Source organism: Myxine glutinosa, chromosome 14 (assembly GCF_964187855.1).
Source record: "Myxine glutinosa chromosome 14, kmMyxGlut1.1, whole genome shotgun sequence".
Lineage (NCBI taxonomy): Eukaryota > Metazoa > Chordata > Myxini > Myxiniformes > Myxinidae > Myxine > Myxine glutinosa.
Genome location: NC_136274.1, coordinates 64,160,161 through 64,180,382, shown reverse-complemented (window position 1 = coordinate 64,180,382; position 20,222 = coordinate 64,160,161). Strand labels below are relative to the sequence as shown.

General features: G+C 42.5%; 1 protein-coding gene across 1 annotated transcript in view; it reads left to right on the top strand.

Moving 5' to 3' along the window:
- Nucleotides 1-582: 582 nt before the first annotated feature.
- LOC137439858 (moesin a) overlaps nucleotides 583-20,222 on the top strand; it is an 84,666-nt gene continuing 65,026 nt past the window's right edge. Inside the window, exon 1 of the mRNA XM_068136021.2 lies at nucleotides 583-723. Within this exon, the coding sequence (XP_067992122.1) occupies nucleotides 712-723 (12 nt within the window). The 5' untranslated portion in view covers nucleotides 583-711. The remainder of the gene's footprint in view (nucleotides 724-20,222) is intronic.

Here is a 20,222-nt window from a genome sequence, read left to right as displayed (position 1 = left end):
ACACTCTCAAAACCGCAACAATATTTTAAAATATGATTCTTTTATAATATTGCCTATGGACCCATGCAATAAATATACCAGTGACATTAAACGTGGTTCTCCTTTCGAATATTCCCATGATTTATTTGAGATATGCCAGAAATACGATGAGATTTTCATCAGATCCCATAATAAATTTTCTTCGAAGGGAATTTCTAGAGTTTGACAAAAGCATGAACATTAAATTCTCGTTAAAATACATTTTTACAAGGTAAAGGTTCCTGGTAGCAGTAATGAGTTTTACATTTAAAGTTCCTTCTTGACTCGAACTTTTTATGTCATTTTTTTTTAGAAACTGTCTGAGAAGTTCTTGATATAATTAATGGAGAAGATATACTTTGCAGCTTTTTTCCAATTTCCGAGGGATGGAATTCGTAGCCGTCAAAATCGTACGATGTGTACCTTCTGCATTGCTTATGACACCATCCCACCACGTGGTAACTCTTGATAAAAATAACTCCGCATTACCATGGGGTGTGGTGCCTCATCTCCCACACCCTGTAACTCAGCGTTGCCGTCAGCAGATCTGACCCCACCCATTCACCTGTACCAACTCCCCCACCTTCCTTGTTTAAGGTGACTGCGTTGCAGAAACGTTGCCATTCGGAGCAAGGTCTCTCAGCGGCAATTCAAGCGACACTTGGTGGGGAGGGACTTTGCTAAACAAGCAAGATGCCGAAATCGGTGGGTTCATCTCTTATTAAAAAATTATTTATCCATATTTCCGTGAATATTCATTGTGATGAAATGTTTCAAATGTTTAATTTCTTCAATGTGATAATTGTGGTGTAATGAGTGTGAAGTTTAACATTGGTATGACCTCGTGAGCAGGTTTCATTTACAGGTACTTTATAATGTACATACATCATCAAACAATGTCTAAATGCACATTACACACGCATATAGACATCATTTGATGATACATTTTACATACACCTGCTGGATATGCCTCGCTCGATTCGTTTCTTTAAGCAAAGATTGTAACGAAACTCTTCCTGAGTTGTGTTAATATTCTCCTACTTTTTTTTGTTTCAATGTAGTTTTTGGAAATAGTAAGTAGTTTGTAAAATGTGTGTAATGTATGGTCATAACTCATTCATTATCATCAATTGTAACGTGGAAAAGACACTAATTCACGGCAGAATCTATGGCCACATTACGCAGGTTTTCGTATGTATTGAAAAAGTGATCAAAGTTTATTTGTTTTAATTTGTGGTATCGATGGTAGAACCTGCATGTGCAGCTCCTCTTGAATTTAGCAGGAAAGCTGCTCTTTTACAACTGGTTTTGCTGGAATTTAAGCTTGCCATTGCTGATGATGTGATTGCAGATGTTTTTGCAGCTGTGTTCCCTCACCCATGTTATCCCCGAGCTCATACTTATGTATTGGGGGGGGGGGGGGGGGGGGGAGTGGGTGGATAACATTCTCACAAGCTGGGAGATCACATGACCTCTCCCTTCATTTCCTGAAATCTGTATTCCTGATATCAACTGCTGTTCTGCCCATCCCTCGAGTATTCTTTGAATCGCATTCTCTGCACTGCTGTTGCAGTAAAATTACAAATTCATGTTAACATGAAGTTGAGGTTGATTTCCTTTTGCTCGTTGAACAACAACTATATTCTTACAGCTTCGGGTTGAGTTCTCACTTTTCACAAAAATAATTGAAAGATAATAAAACAAGCCGTTCTTACATTAATTCAATATTTTGCTGATTGTAGGGCATACCAATGTTTACTTGATCTCGTATAACTATCCACATGATGAATTTGTTTTTAAAACAATATATTGTAATATGACGTGCATCAGATTTTGGATGTGTAATCGAGATGCCCAAAAGGAAATTTTGGCCGCATAAGAAAGGTCACCGCATAGGACATTGACTGCATAACACGCCATTTGCCGAATCACATAAGAGATGCACACCGGAATTGTAAGTCAAAGAACAAGACAGAAAACAACACGTTTGTTCAACCGGTGGCTTCCGACGCACGCAATGTGGTTTTGTCCCACAGTTGGTGTCATGTGACTTGCTGTGCTCTTGTTTGAAATAATTAATGAATGGATCATAAAATTGGGGGGGAAAATTTTGGCACACTCACACATATATATGACAATTTGTAGGATATTGTTAATTAATGAACCTCCATGCAATATGATGTGATCATACATGTGGTGGATTTAATACCCTGTGGATTCTCAATGTCACTGGAGCTGGACGGTGTAAAACATTCTGGCGGTTTGCTGTATAATGGGACACGTGTAGCTTGTCAGGGTTAGTGTATGTTTGGTTAGTGTAGCTCAGGACAAGTATTGGATCAAGTGACCTTTTATGATGATCTTTTCTGTTTACGATTCCTTTTGTTACGGACAAGTTTACGATTTTCCTTTAATGCAGTACTTACCTAACTTATAGGGCCATATTATGGCCGCCGAGTCTTTAAAAGTGGGTATAACAAGGAATATATAAATGAGTCTTTATCAGATCTGCATCAACATAACACCCAGAAAGGTGTACAAAATTCGGTAAAACTCGTTTTATTACCTTTTCTTTGGTGGTTTTGAGAAGATAAGTTATTGTGATGGTTGTTTGGCAACCTATTGTAAAAGAAATGACATTTGAACCGTGCAAACAGATGTCCCCGTACATCAGACATTCGGGGACATCTTGTGCACTTGTCAAGGGATCATGTCTGGATACAGTACATTGATTAACTAGAACGCCACTCAGTAGAGCGCATACTCCCGCCGTGGGTCAAGTTGGAATAGTACGATTTCACAAAAGTTCGAGGGAGTAGTTCAGTGACAACACAAGACAGACACTGCACAGATATATATTTAGAATATATAGAAGATAATGTTAAAAAAAAAACAAGGCGATTTCACTTACATTTTCGGATTCAGCGTTCAATTCTATATAAGTGAGTATATTTTGAGGCATGTGTGACTTCAAATAAAATTGTAAGCCAGAAAAACGTTCGTTTCATTCCTTAGGGATACAACATGTAAAACTGGCCCAAACGTCAAAACAAAACTCGCTCATTTTAGGTCGTACAAGCTAATGCGGCCACTCATTCTTCTGGGAAGAATCCCGTGCACATGCTGGTCACACTTATAACTCACCGAAGTCTTTATAAGTTCATCAAATACTGACACCGCGATTGACATTCGCTGAGGTAAATGTTGATATCTTTTCTGAGGTAACAAAAAAAAAAAAAAAAAAAACCGTTTTAAAACATTATACGTATCAAACGGTACATTTTATGAAACCGGGAAACGGAATACACATTTTGGTGGTTTTAAAATGACAGAATCTGTCTTTATTAGAAAAAAAAAAGAACCTTGAAGACGACGCTGCTAACAAAATACACTGCTCTAATGCATAACCACGAGTTTAAACTACATTTACAACAAATATGAAAACTATTTTCATACCACAATGTTAAATATAGAATATATAGAAGATAATGTTAAAAAAAAATGAGCTCTATCTTCCAATGGTAAACAATCCTTCAAAAAACTCCTGGATCCGGAATAATATCCTGAGCTTCACCAAAAACTAATCAATTCTTCCTTATCCCAAGGGCAATCATCCCACCAACTTTCATCCAAGTCCGTTCAGAACTTTTCCAGATATCTTGTTCACAAACACACGTACACACGCACACACACGCACACACGGACACGGACACGGACACGAGTGAATGTATTACTCCCTAGCGGGAGTAATTAATGAGGTGACCTGGGTCGGGTGCTGGCAAATTGCTCATGCTTCATCTACAGGTAAAGAGTATTTTAAAAATAGGTATGATCTAGGGTGTTGTTCCGCTGGTCTGTATGCTGGAATGTTTGGAATGCTTTTGAAGTATTTAGTGCGTTCCCTTTGCACAAGTATTAAAATATTCCCTTCTTTTTCTACAAGCTTCATTGAATAATTTAGTAAAGGCTCGCCGGGTAGCTTTCGACCTTAAGAGATACATGCACACTCACCTTTGAACTGTCTCACCACCTTTGAACTGTTTGAACCTGCACCCGGCTATAAACTGCCATCCTGATGTTCCACATGTACGGAGAGGCATAAATGTGTGCGTCATCCATCGGATGGGCTTGTGTTAAGCCGGAGGACCCGTCTGCCGGCACTGGTCGTCGGTGTATTACGATAAGTATCCCACAATGTCTTTCGCGAAGAATAGGCGAGTTATCACCGGCACCCTAGCTGGGATTGCAAATCCCGGCCACCTACAGCCCAGCGATTAGGCCTGGCCAGCCGGTTCGTGAAAGCTGGGTGAAATAAAGCTTTCCCTGCCCGACCCCAAAATAAAGCGGGAATAATTGAGACCGATAAGGAAGTAGTGCGAGTGGATTTCGTCATTTCAAAAACTCGGGGCCAAAATGATATCTCAATTATTTTGCTTGTTTTTCCTTCAGCAGAGAAATGTAGAAATGTTTTGTAAAACAAAAACCACCTGTCGTGTGTTGTCTCCATATTAATTACAGCAGTGGCAGACGGTGGCAGCTCTATGTAAAGTTTACAGCCCTGTTTATCCTGCTATTCTTCTTCTTTGTTTATTTGTTTCCACTCAACATCGCCAAACCAGTAGGTATGCTACTTCTGAACCATAAAACTCCCATGGAATTGTTTTTTGGTTTCCAGTTGTAAGGAATTGAGAAAATGACAGGAGGATAGGAACACACCTGTTTAACACGTACCTCCATTTCACAACCATGTATTTCATAACCACTATTAAAAGGTACGGTGTATGTGGATGGACTATGTATGTGGATTAGGTTCTTCTAAACACCGATGGCAAGGACGTATCTCAGGCATATGCATGCACAGGGTAAGTTTTAAATGATGATATTTACTATCAATCATGTTGGGGAGGCCGGTGAGTGGGGAGGGAAGGGTTATCTATGGGTGCTGTGAGGGCTATTGTAAGAATATTGTTTGTTTGGTTCAAGGCCACAAGATAAATGATACTAGATTTTTTGTATCTGTTGCTAAAAGAAGAAGCGTTTGTGTGTGTGTGTGTGTGTGTGTGTGTGTGTGTGTGTGTGTGTGTGTGTGTGTGTGTGTGTGTGTGTGTGTGTGTGTGTTTTATATATATATCCACTGCGACGTCTAGCTTGTACTAACTGGAAATGGTACAAACTCAACAACTCTCATCCATAGATATTTCTCCTTTTTCCTATATTTCCATGAGTCCAATTTACATTCAAGAAGACAAGGATTATGGTCAACCGTCTTTAAATTTTCATTATTTCATCTAAATGCTGAAAATCATGATAAAGATGATTTGAATTACATATTTTATGCTAGCAACGGGCAGTTAAAAGTCCCCGTGAAGCCTTAACCGTGTCACTGAAAACACAGCGCATGCGCAAAAGGCCCAATTTAGCATTCATACGTCATTTTGAATGTCCCTTATTGCTTGTGTGCTCAGACAATCTATGGGTACATTGAAAACAAGGTACTAATGGATGTTTTATTAGTACATATGGCATTACCTTTTTCATTAGGCAGCAAAAATCTTTAATGCCTTTTAACTATGTTTAGACCACTTAACCGGAATATACTCTTTGCAATAAAGAGCTGACAAGATCATTATTTGCTTCGCCATTAAAGGACATGCACAAGATTTCCCGAGAGAATGTGCACGACGAGTATTTGTTTAACTTCAGACGTAAATACGATTTCTTTGCTATCAGGACATCAGTGCTTCCACACTCGATGACACAACATTGCTCAATCTCCAGGGCAGCACCTGCCACAAGGAAGAACAAAAACAAGTACAGATACATGCAAAGTACACCGCCCCCATGCCAAATAATTCAATATCCGGCGCCCGGCAATACCGCAGTGCAGCTCACAGAGGCTGCATTGGGAGGGAGAGGTGTACGCTAATTGATTGATTAATTGTATAATTAAAATCAATAAAATATTATCACATAATATTTTCTTAATCAATTGGCTAATAGCATAACTAAACCACTAGTGCTTCATCCGAAGATGTATCTTTTAGAAATGTAATTAAATAAGTCATTAATAAAAAAATAAATAATTAATTGATTAATCAATAAATAATTAATCGATTAAATGATTAATCAATAAATAAAAAATATCCTTGATAGCCACATCACTTGGTCACTGTCATGGCCAAATATTAGCTTTCTTGCTAAAAAGGTGCCTGAGATATTGGCCAAATGAGAAAGAAAATAAATGAATGATTCATAATGAAAATAAATAAATAATAATCATGAAAAAATTAAATTATAATCAATTCGGTCAAAGAACACATAAACCACCACCATTTCATCAGAATCTGTAACTAAAAAAAAAAAAAAATTTCGTCATTAATCGAATAATTAAATAATTAATCGATTAATTGATTAATCAATAAATCAAAAATAGCCTTTGCAGCCAAATCACCTGGTCATTGGCATGTCCAAATATCAGCTTCCTAACTCAAAAGGTGCCTGAGTTAATGGTCAGAAGAGAAAGGAAATTTGGTTAATTAAATAAATACTTAATTAATCGCTAATAATTAAATAACTCCTCAATTAATTGATTGTCAAAAACGATATTTTTTGTTTTTTGATTAAAGGACTTGCTCACTACTGTGCCGAAATTTCAGCTTCCTAGCTCAAAGGATGGCTGAGATATAGCCCGGACAAACAAGAAAGAAAGAAAACAAGAAAGAAAACAAACAACGAGAGTGAAAACTGAGTACTCCCTTTGAGCGTGCGTCACTGCCGAGCCCCCTTCGGTGCCCAGCAATGACGATTTGCAATGCCTGGAGATGGCATAGGAAAGGAGCGGTGTACAACACGGCAGCATAAGTTTGGGAAAGCCATGAAACTCCACGTTAGTGTTTTGTAACGAGCAATTCGGACCTGCAATGTCAAGGTGGTTTGCAACGAAACAGGGCCTCGTAATTGTCAGGATAGATTTCCTCCTACATTTTTGCATTCTTTTAATCATTTAATGTAATAAATTAATTTTATTAATAAAAAATAAAAAATAAATTAAATAATAGATTAATAAATTTAATTTAAATCAATAGGCTAACCCCCGCTCTTGCAGGGAAAATGGCCTTAAAATGCCTGTTGTTTGTTGTTGTATTTAATGTTCGTACAATTGTCCTGTGAAAATTTCGATTCATTTTGGTGGTTCACTAATTATAAATGTTGTACTTGTTTGTAATTGACCGACATCACTCATCTTTCAAGAGCCTTATCTTATCTTGAACTTATCTTGTTGTATACGTTCTGATTTCATTTCATGTTCCTTTAAAGCCTTGTTTCTTAATAGTGGGGCGGCTTAGCCCAAATATTCAAAAGAATTGTGCATTTTGTGATACAAGCACCAAATTTGGCACACTAGTAGACTATCATATTATGAAAAGATCTGGATATTGGGCCATCTCAGATTCAGAGATTTGATTTTTGCAAGATTTGCAGATTTTGCAAGCTGAGATTGCAACGCCAGGGACGGCCGACTCCTTCCTACGAGCTGCCCACGTCACCCGCACAAGAAGAGCTCATCAAATCACTGCAGCGGCACTGCACATCCTGCAACACCGTGCGTATGAACGCCACTGTATGACATATGCTGATGATGCAGAAGACCTGCCTGAGTTCGAAGACTGGTGTCACCAGAGAGGAGAAGACATTCCCAACTTTCAGTACTGGGCAACTGTGCTGGAACTAGAGATGTTGGTACTGGTCTACGTGCGTTCTCTGCGGCAGGCTTCATTCACGACGTACCTTGATGCCCTGACGGAACTGGTCCCATGGTTCCATGCCTTAGACCACACACACTATGCCAGGTGGGTCCCTGTTCACCTGAGGGACACGGTTGCACTCCCAATGAAGCACCCAGATGTAGCCAGAGAATTCAGGGCTGGCAACTTCACTGTACAGAAGACGAAGAAGGTGTTCTCTTCGATCCCAATCGAATCGAAATCTTGCAAAAATCAAATCTCTGAATCTGAGATGGCCCAATATCCAGATCTTTTCATAATATGATAGTCTACTAGTGTACCAAATTTGGTGCTTGTATCACAAAATGCACAACAGGTTTGCTATGCTGCTACACTATAAGATTTGCAAGTATTTACAAGGAACTTTGGCCTCGGAGGAGGCCATTCGGCTCATCATCCCTCTCTCTCTCCCCATCTTGTCTCCCGCTCCCTTTATTGTATGTTTTGTGTATCCGTTTGTCCTTTTTTGTGATTGATGTTAGCTCTTTCACGAGCCTCGATGTTGTATACAAAAAAAAAAAAAATCATGCCTGCGCTGCACCAACACCCGATACTATCACCCATCCACATGCAAACTACATACAAGTTCTGCCAATATCCCTTCACCCCTCTATCTCGGTGTATTCTCTAATCTTCTTCTCTTTAATGGCCCCGATTATTCCAACATTGTGGGGTCGGCCAGAGGGAACGATTATGGCCCAAGTCTTTCTGGAACCAGCTGGCGAGGCCCTTATGTTCGACTGTGGCAGGAATTTGTAATTTGTTCAGATCGTCGGCATCAACTCTTCTCGTTTTTGCAGCAGACACAGTGGGATCTTTATTGTCCACCAACTTCCCCAGTGCTGGAATTACAGGTCCAGTGCTTAACGTCCTTCCGATGGACGGTGCATACTTTGATGCCTCGGCCTAAGTGCGAAACACACAGCTGGCAGTTTATAGCCGAGTCAAGATTTGGACCCAGGCTCGATAGCTCAAAGGTGAGTGTGCACACCTCTAAGCTATCCTGCTGACCCAGGTGTATTCTCAAATGTAGGTGCATATTATACATAACTTGTGTTTTCAAATACGTCAGACATTCAATGACTCAAACAGAATGACAATTAAAGAGATTTGTGTCCTTTGTGTGTCGTACTGGGTGTGTGTGATGGCAAGCCGTGGGGAAAAATGCGTTAGCGACAGACGTCACAGTGACATCTTCATTCAATAAGATTGTGTTGAGTCGTTTATTTAATTCCCTGATCTATGACGTCAAGCGCCTTTGGGCTACTTGAAAAGCGCTATACAAAATAAATGAATTATTATTATTATTATTATTATTATTATTATAATAATACCATTAATTTGGAAACATTTTGTTACCTCAAGAAGCATTATTTCATAAGCGTATAAATAACCTTTAAAAACAACACGAAGGGGATCTCACTTGTGTGATATAATTTCTCGTTAAGTGCATTGAGAAAGTTATCTTTCATAAACTGCAGGCTTGGTCTTTATTTAGCAAAAAAAATTCAATGCAAAGGTCGAAGTTGGTGAATGAGCCTGGAGGGAACAGGATGTGCAGCTCTTCCGAACCCAAATAATCCCAAAGATAAAAATAGATAAAACCTCTGTATGGTTTGTAATGTGGTTCCCAGCAGCCCGTGATAACAGGGATCTCTTGCCTTGCCAACATGTGTTTCAGAGTAGTTGTTTTGTACCTTTTTTTTTCTTTCTTTTTTTGGATACAGAGTCGAGGCTCGTGAAAGAGCTAACATTTATCAAACAAACAAATCAAACAAACAAGCAAACAAAGTATATAAAAAGGGGAGCGGTCGACAACATGGGGAGAGAAGGGGAGGAAGCACACAAACACAACATTTGAGAGCAGGGACATCGGGAGATGTGTGGGAGGGAGAGGGCCTGGGGGAGGCAGGTATAAAACGCAAGGACACCAAGGACTTCCAGGAAAGAAGTCAAAAGTCACCTCAAAAAAGTGGATTTGGGGTGAAATTAGCGGGGGTAGAAAAGATCAAGGTTTTGGATTGGGGAAGATAAGAGATGGTGGTGAACAGCCGTTTTAAAGACCTGGAGGGAGGAGTGGGATTGAAGAGAGTGAGGGAGTTTGTTCCAGAGGCGGGAGAAAAGAGGAATGAAGGAAGTGAAGGTGAGCAGAAAGTCTTGATTTCGGCAGTTTAACCATAAGAGGGTTGCAGGCAGATCTTGTGCGACCTGTAGGAATATTTGGGGGACAGAGCACAGAGAGAGCTGGGGGAGCAAGGCCGGAGAGGAGTCGGTAGAAGACGGAAAGACCACCAACCTGCCTGCGGTGAGTAAGTGAAAGCCCCTCGGAGATAGCGTCATCGCAGGAGATTCCAATGATTCTGAACGCTTTGGTTTCAACAGCGTGAAGACGAGCTAGGTGTGAGGCAGGAGCACCAGCCCAGAGGGGAGAGCAGTATTCCATTGAGCTGCGGATGAAAGCCTTGTATGTGGTGAGGTGAGGACCTTTAGGCATCATTTTAAGATACACATCAATCTGAAGTGCCCTGGAAATGCGAGCTCATTTGTTGTATGTAAAGGTTCTTCTCACGCTTTCTGAAAAATTTCATGATAATTTCTTGCAACATCATTGCTACCTCCGCCACCGAAGGTGGATTGAGGTTATATTTTCACCCCTGTCTGTCTGTCTGTGAACAAGATATCTCAAAAATTGTGGACGGATTCGGACGAAATTTGGCAGAAAGGAAGTGTATGTGACGAGGACGAAATTATTAGATTTTGGTTAAGATCCAGATTCGGATCCGGCTAGTAGAATTTTTTAGTGATTCTTCACCATTGAGTGATTGAGCCAAAAACGATACATAGCAGGATATCTCAAAAGGTTATAGACGGATTTGGGTGAAACTTGGTGGACCGGTTGGGTGTCTGACAAGGACGAATCGATTCGATTTTGGTGAGGATCTGAATATGGATTCGGATATGAGAATTATTTAATTTTTAAGTGATTTTTCACCATTGAGTGATGGGGCCAAAAACAACATATAGCAGGATATCTCAAAAAGTTAGACGGATTTGGGCGAAACTTGGTAGACCGGTTGGGTGTCTGACAAGGACGAATCGATTCGATTTTGGTGAGGATCTGAATATGGATTCGGATATGAGAATTATTTAATTTTTAAGTGATTTTTCACCATTGAGTGATCGGGCCAAAAACGATACATAGCAGGATATCTCAAAAAGCTATAGACGGATTTGGGCGAAATTTGGTGGACCGGTTGGGTGTCTGACAAGGACGAATCGATTCGATTTTGGTGAGGATCTGAATATGGATTCGGATATGAGAATTATTTAATTTTTAAGTGATTTTTCACCATTGAGTGATGGGGCCAAAAACAACATATAGCAGGATATCTCAAAAAGTTAGACGGATTTGGGCGAAACTTGGTAGACCGGTTGGGTGTCAGACAAGGACGAATCGATTCTATTTTGGTGAGGATCTGAATATGGATAGGATACGAGGATTATTTAATTTTTTTGTGGTTTTTCACCATTGAGAGATCGGGCAAAAAGCGATTATACAACATGATGCTTAAAAAAAGTTATCGACGAGTTATTACTAAACTTAGAGGACGAGTTGGTTAGGTGACTAGAATAAGCCGATTCGATTTGGTTCAGGTCCGAATCCAGATCCTGACTCTGACTGGGATACAAAACGTAAACTGTTCAGCCTGCGGAGGTGTGCGCTCTACCGAGTGCACTTCTAGTTCGGAGTGATCTACCTCTTTAGGAGGCTTCAGCGATACGTATGCAAAGAGTTGTTTTCTTTTTCTAGTAGTAATCCCAACGATAAAATGGGTGATTGTCACACATGTACTGCCATGATGGCGGCAATGTTGCAAAGCCTGTTTGGCTTCTTAGTTGATGAAAGTTTTAGGCAAGAAAAACGATGGGTTTTTTTTCTTTTTCTTATCTTTCCAAGAGAGGTTAAGTTTAAAAAAAAACATGTTTTCTTATCCATTCTGTTATTGCATTATTCACATCCACCAACCTTCCCACCCCCTCTCCTCCAACTTGACATACAGTTAATAATGAACTCCTAAAAGTCATGCCATCATGTACATAAGTTGCAAAGTACTGTAATAAAACTGGTACTGTACATAACACAACGGCACTCAGTCGAGAGCATACCTTCGCCAGGCTGGGCAGTTTACGTTTTGTTTCCCACTGATATGTCAGATCTGGATTCAGACCTGAAGAAAAATCGAATCAGCTTGTTCTCGTCACATAACCAACTCATCCACCTAGTTTTGGCACAAGTCGTACACAACTTTTTGAAACATCATGCTATATATCGTTTTTGGCCTTATCACTTAATGGTGAAGATTATTATATTATACTTCAAAAATTATACTTCAAAAATATATAATTTCTCGTATCCGGATCCAGAGTCGGATTTTTACCAAAATCGAATCAACTCAATGGTGAAGGATCACTTTAAAAACTCTCTGATCCGGATCCGGATTCGAATCTTCACCAAAAATGAATAAATTATTCCTTGTCACATACACAATCTGTGTACCAAGTTTCGTCCGAATCTGTCCACAACTATTTGAGATGTCATGCTATATATCGATTTTTGCCCTATCACTCTGGTGAAGAATCACTTTTAAAAAATTCAGATCCGGATCTTCACCATAATCTAATCATTTCGTCCTTGTCACATACCTGTTACGTGCTCCTCCCCAACCCCCTGGTCACGGTGTACCTCCGAGCCCCGAGAGGAGTCACGGCAGAAAAATGTGTTATTCTGTATGTCAAAGATAAATGGAGAAGCCACACCAATGGTTACCAACAAACAAATATTGTATTAAGATCACACAAGAATAACAACACAGAAACAATAGTAATCAATTGTACAACAAATAGTATATCATTCCTATGATGGTACCATCAGTTTTGTAATATATAACTCGCTGTGCTCCAAGTGAGTGAAACAAGAACATTCCCCAATGTCTCTATTCCCGGCTTCAAGCCAAAGTCGTTGATTCCGGCTTCAAGCCAAAGTCGATCCGCTCTAGCGATCGTCAGAACGATGTCCAATCGAGACCAGAATCGCGTTCGGATGACGAGTACAGTCCCGCTGCCAGAGCGGCGCAAAGGCGCCCTCAAGGCGACTGGGAAATCCAAAGGTGCCCTCCAGGCGACTGGGAACTCACACCCTCGGGTATGGACGTTTCACGGCTCACAGTCGGCGAACCTCAGATTTATCTTCAAAATCCACGTTATGCACACCCACACCAGATAAACGTCTGAATGCGGTGAAAACGGCATAAGCGAAGCAAAGAAACCTTGCGCGACGTGCAAAGCGCGCTAGTCAAAATGGCCGACAGCCCGTACTCGAGACGTAACGGCACGACGATGATGACGATGATTCTCTTCAGTATCCACCGCAAAACCTGACATGCAGGTTGATCTGTCACAGCGATAACAACTCTGTCGCAGGACTCCCTTTCCTGGGAACTCAAAGTTCACTCGTGACTCTTGCTCACCAACGTTCGCTCAGACCTCAAAGCAACTCGGCTTTCTTCTCCGACTCATTCGCTCCAGCTTCTTTTTCTTTTTCTCTTCATCATCGTCCGGTTCCTGATCCGGTTTCCGGTTTCTTTTAACTCTAACTTTTCCACCTTTTGAAAACAGTTCATAAACAATAAACCTTTTGAAAACAATAATAGTACATGGAATCAAAAATGTTTACAGTGGATGAAAATCACAACAATGGAAGTGACGAATCCGTAACATACCCAACCTCTACACCAAATTTCGTTCGAATCTGTCCACAACGTTTTGAGATATCCTGTTCACAGACAGACAGGGGTGAAAACAACCTCCATTCATCTTCAGTGGTGGAGGTAATTAAACAAATTGGAAACAAGTGAAAAGAATCTCCACCTCACCATCAGCCATGACCACTCATGGGCTGACCATGGAGCAAAGTGAGTCATCCTCTGTCCTTCCAAGTCATTCTTTGGAAAATAAAAACTACTAACAACCTACAAGGGCTTTATCCGTTGCTTAATGGAGTACTGCTCTTCCCGATGCGCTGAAAGCCCCGCATTACATCTGTCTCTTCTAGATTCTGTGTCACCTAAAGATATTTAAACATTATTTCCTCCCACGATGAAACAAACAAACTCCCACGATGAGGCCGAAGTACTGTTACCTCAACTTGCAAACATCTCATTGGCATCTACTCTTTATTATTATTTTTATTTATTTTTTACCAATTTACAGGTTCCACCTCCTCCAGGGCTTCAAGCAAGCGATGCACCACCATCTCGTCATTTCACATACCTGCTCATGCTATTTTCCACTCTTATTAACCACACCCTTTTACATGCAGGTTACTGTGTTTCTTTCCCCCTATGTCCTCTATTTCTATTCATTTATTCCCTTGCTTTATTGATGTCTCACTGTTGCCCCACAGCCAGTATATTGTCTTTTTACCTCACTCTTCCAAGAGCCTAAATTGTACACAAAACGAATAAGCTGGGGGTGTGGGAGAGGTAAAGGAATAAATTGAACTATAGTAGAATAGCTCGTGGCAAAGGTGGGGTTAGCAAGTTGGAGATGCTTTATTATTCCTCTTTATTAAATAATTATTGCCCCTGGTGTTGGGCTAGCGGCTAGGGTGCTGGCTTAGGATCCTAGGATCCTGGGTTCGAATCCCGGTCGATCGCTGAATTAACGCCAGGGTGGTTGACTCAGCCTGTCATCCTTCCGAGGTCGGCAAATTGAGTACCAGTTCACTGGTAATTCCCTGTTTGTCGTTAAAGGTACTCAATCCCAGTGAACTGGTACTCAATTTGCCGACCTCGGAAGGATGACACTCCTTCCGAGGTCGGCAAATTGAGTACCAGTTCACTGGTAATTCCCTGTTTGTCGTTAAAGGCGGCAAAAAGGGTTGGCGTCAGGAAGGGCATCCGGCCGTAAAACATTGCTTCAAAAAGGGGACCAAAAAACAACAACCACGGTTCTCGAAAAAGGCCAACCCCCGCTTTGCGGGGAAAAATGGCCTCTAAAGGTGGTTATTATTTTTATTTTATATTAAATAATTATTGTACTTATTAGTAGATGCCCCACAACTGCAAGGACAAATCGCTTTAATAGCTGAATGCTCAGGGGAGAAGCCACCTCGTTTGTATGAAATCTTTGTTGATTAAGATTTTGTGCAAAGGTCGTGGCCTCTTCCATCTCAACAACACGGTTTTGCTCCTGCCTGATATTCTCTGTGACCTGGATGATAAAGGAGAGACAGCAGCACTGGGGTTTATCACAATCTTCACAGGCAAACCAATTGGCCTGAAACGACAACAAATAAAAGCAGTTTTAATAGTGTAATGCCTCTTAGAAAGCCATACAAAAGCAAAACCCACTATCTTAGAAGGAAAGGTGCGTAAGATTCTAAGATGCATTTCCACAAACACATCTACCACATGCATTCCATTCAGATTGAAAGGTGGTGAGGCTCAAGGCACCATGGCAACCACGTGGCAGGCTAGTAAACATCCACTGTTACCATGACACTGCGTGCCGTGTTCTTCATTTGAAAATACTGATATTGTAGAAATTGATTCTTTAGTGATACTCAAATTCTGGATATGTTTTATTCGTAAGTAGTGGGGCGGCTTAGCCCAAATATTCAAAAGAATTGTGCATTTTGTGATACAAGCACCAGATTTGGCACAAATGTACATTAATATGTTGCGAACATTTTCAGATATTGGGCCACTTGAAATTCTCTCTTTATGTCCGCCATATTGGATTTCAAAATGGCCGCCACTTGAAATCTACATTTGCTATTATCTCTGGACGTAATGCAGCTATTGACTTGATTCTGGTATCTAAATGTATGTTTTTGGGGGCAAGGAATCCAATGGTACCAATTTCAACTTAATATTATCTATCACAGTCTGTTATATAATTTTATTTGGAAATTATCTAGGCAAATATTGGATTCAACACAATACTTTGAAAAGAATGTCTTAGTTCTGTAAATATAAATAAAAAAAAACTAGGAGCAGCTAGGAGTCCAGCTCGACACGAGAGTCCACTCCACACGACTGAAACAGAGACTGTTGGCTCAGTTTCCTGACATGCGGGCACACACCAAGGGGAGAGACATCCTGATGGCATTTGAAGAAGATGTCGGTGCTGCTCTTGCCAAAGCCTGCGAGCTGGACAGTGATAGTGATGCAGTCCATCTTGCCAATGCTGCACAGATTGTTCGCCGTCACATGTTTGGAGAAGCCAAGCCCTTCACAGGATTCCCTGAAGTATGTCAAGAAGAATCTGTTCCACCGTTGCTGCTTGCCCTAGTCAGTATGATCCTAGAGGGACCCAGCATCAAGGAACAGATGGCAGACACTAACCCTGCAGCAATTGCCACAGCTCAGATACTGAAGTTCAACAGCATCAAACACAAGCGAACACGTGGCACCACATCATCCACCAGTGTCAGGCACAGTGTTGCACAGGAGACCCCACTTCCAATATACATAGGGATGATGCTGCATGCTCATACACGCAAGAAGGAATTGGTCGACAGACTGTCACACCTTGGCCTGAGCATCTCCTATGATAGAGTGCTCCAGCTCTCAGCACAGATGGGCAACAGTGTCTGCCAACAGTTTCACAGAGAACGAGTGGTCTGCCCTCCGAAGATGCGTGGCAAAGTGTTTACAACTGCCGCTGTAGACAACATAGATCACAACCCCAGTGCAACAACATCAAAGGACTCCTTCCATGGTACCGCTATCTCCCTCATACAACATCCTTCTTACACTGGTGAAGGAGTGGATCGGAGTATCGTTATTGTTGGAGGATCTGGGGATGCACGGTCCAAGACAGTCGCCCCCTTGCCGCATTACTACACTGATGTACCCCCTGTCACTAGCAGCATCAAGAAGTCGCCTGTCCCAGCTGCTAAAGTGGCGTCATTGACCAGAGGAGACTTCAAACAGCAGACTGATGAAGAATACCAATGGCTAGGCAATGCAAAGCGAGTCCTGGAAGACAACACTGGTACAGTGGACAATGACAACACATCTTGGGCTGCATTTCATGCCAGCCGACAGCCACCAGATGCTCGAGTCATCTGCCCCACGTCGCTGCTTCCACTCTTCCTGGAGAGTGCCCACACAGTGGCCATGATCCGGCACTCAATGGACGTCGTGAAGAATGCTGTGGAACACCTGAATCCTGGACAGACACCAGTGGTCACCGTTGATCAGCCACTGTTTGCTTTGGCCAAGCAGATACAGTGGAAGTGGCCAGAGAGCTATGGTGAAGACCAGATAGTGGTGATGTTTGGTGGCCTCCACATAGAGATGGCGGCACTGAGGACACTGGGGGACTGGCTGAAAGGGAGTGGTTGGGTGCAAGCACTTGTGCAAGCCGAGATTGCGACAGCAGGGACAGCAGACTCATTCCTGCGAGCATCCCATGTCTTGCGCACAAGAAGAGCACATCAAGTGACTGCAGCAGCACTGTACATCCTGCAACACCGTGCCTACAACTACTACTGTCTGGGAGAAACCAGGGATGCAGAGGACCTTCCGGAGTTTGAAGACTGGTGTTGCCAGAGAGGAGAAGACATCCCCCAGTTTCACTACTGGGCAACCGTGCTGGAACTAGAACTGTTGGTTCTAGTGTATGTGCGTTCTCTCAGGCAGGGATCGTTAATGATGTACCTCGATGCTCTGACAGAGCTGGTCCCCTGGTTCCATGCACTGGATCACACCCACTATGCTAGGTGGATACCAGTGCACCTGAAGGACATGGCCGAACTCACCATCAAACACCCAGATGTAGCCAGGAAATTCAGGGAAAGCCACTTCACCGTTCAGAAAACACAGAGGGTGTTCTCTTCAATCCCGATTGACCAGGCACATGAGCAGAATAATGCCTGCATCAAAGGAGACGGTGGAGCAGTTGGGCTCACTGACAACCCTAGTGCCCTACGTCGCTGGATGGTTGCGGGACCAGAAGTTGCCAGGGTGATCGAATAATTCCAGGATGGGAACCAACACTGGAGACGGCAAACAGCAGACACACGTCATCATGATCAGACGCCAAGTGTACAGGCCTCATTTGTGAAAGATGTTCGCTCTCTCGTCGGTGTCATAGAGGAGATGGGCAACCCATTCGAGGAGGAGAGTCAGGATGTAGTCAAACTGGACACAAAGGAGATCGCAGATCCTGCTGCTGTGGAGACCGTGATGAATGCCAAGAGGATTGGCCAAGAGCAGTTCGAGGCTTTCACCAGAGAGTGTCTGTTGGACAGAACAAAGGCAGTGGACGCACCCATTCCTCGTAACAAGCTGAAGGTGTTCAGCACTTCCACTCCAAGAAGCCAGAGCAAAGGTCAGCAACAGCTCGCCTCCATCAAGAATGACCGTGAACTCTTCGCACGCCTGTACATTGGCTGCCAGACGAGGGATGGAAACCTTGAGGAGTTCTTTTGTCACGAGAATCAGGCATGTCCTCCTGCATTGTCTGATGGTGGAAGCCTCTGCACTGGTACCAAGAGTGATCTCCTCACATGCTTGGAAGAAGTCTCCGACGCAAAGACAGAGACTCCTGTCACGACCTGTATTGTGCTTGATGGAGCAGCCATCGTCCAGATGCTGAAGCCGGCTGCATCAAAGACCTTTGAAGAGTATGCACAACAGATCTTCATCCCATATATGTCCACGAAGCTGCAAACAGTGTCACGCCTGGATCTGGTCTGGGATACTTACCTTGCTGATTCACTGAAAGGTAGTACACGTGCAAAGCGGGGACAAGGTGTGCGGAGACGTGTGGTGGCTGCCGCAGCCATACCAGGAAACTGGCAGAACTTCCTACGAGTGGACAGCAACAAGACCGAGCTGTTCAGGTTCCTCTCAGCAGCTCTCATGGAATGGTTTGACCAGGAGGACAAGCAACTCGTCATTACTGATGGAGAGGCAGTGCTCAGCAAGCCACTACTGCCAGATCTGACCTCACTCGCCCCATGTAACCATGAAGAGGCTGACAGTCGGATGTTGCTGCATGCATCTCACGCAGTCCAGCATGGACACCATGCAATACTCATCCGGACTGTAGACACCGATGTTGTGGTGCTGGCAGTGTCCCTGGCATAGGAGTTGCAACCAGAAGACAAACTGTGGCTGGCATTCGGAACAGGCCAGAGTTTCCGATACCTAGCAGCACACGAAATAGCAGCTGGATTGGGACTAGAGAAGGCTCGTGCACTGCCAATGTTCCACGCTCTAACTGGATGCGACACTGTGTCTAGTTTTCATAGACATGGCAAGAACACTGCGTGGGCAGTCTGGACGGTACTACCAGAACTCACTGAGGCGCTGCTGCTGCTGTCCTCTGCACCTCGTGACATACCAGACGATGCAATGCGCATCATCGAGAGGTTCGTGATCCTGTTGTATGATCGAACCAGCAAATGCACAGACATTGACAAGGCCAGGAGGAAACTCTTCGCAAGGAAGAACAATGTGCAGCTCATCCCTCCAACGAAGGCAGCTCTGGAGGAACATGTCAAGAGGGCACTGTATCAAGGTGGACATGTGTGGGGTCAGATACTGCTGCCAGCACCAGAGCTCCCTCCACCAACCAACTGGGGTTGGTCAAGGACTGGAGAAGGACAGTACACACCTTACTGGACCAGGCTAACTGAGGCAGCTCACAGCTGCATTGAGCTGGTTTCTTGCAAGTGCAAGAAAGGGTGTGTGAGGCGCTGCAAGTGCAAAAAGGCTGCCCTTCAGTGCACAGCCCTCTATGTGTGTGAAGGGGACTGCACATGACGATGAGTCAACAACATACATGTACTTGTGGCAATGCTGAACTTGTTAACATGACACTGTTTATGTACACGTATCTTCAGTACCGGTATATACCTAGCCTCAGATACCAGTACACCTAGCCTCAAATACTAGACCATGTAGCATGTCAGTATTATACCTAAGACATTTACAGAACTAAGACATTCTTTTCAAAGTATTGTGTTGAATCCAATATTTGCCTAGATAATTTCCAAATAAAATTATATAACAGACTGTGATAGATAATATTAAGTTGAAATTGGTACCATTGGATTCCTTGCCCCCAAAAACATACATTTAGATACCAGAATCAAGTCAATAGCTGCATTACGTCCAGAGATAATAGCAAATGTAGATTTCAAGTGGCGGCCATTTTGAAATCCAATATGGCGGACATAAAGAGAGAATTTCAAGTGGCCCAATATCTGAAAATGTTCGCAACATATTAATGTACATTTGTGCGAACTTTGGTGCTTGTATCACAAAATGCACAACAGGTTTGCTATGCTGCTACACTAAAGACTTGTATGAATTACATGCGTCTTGTTTCTCTTAAAATTAT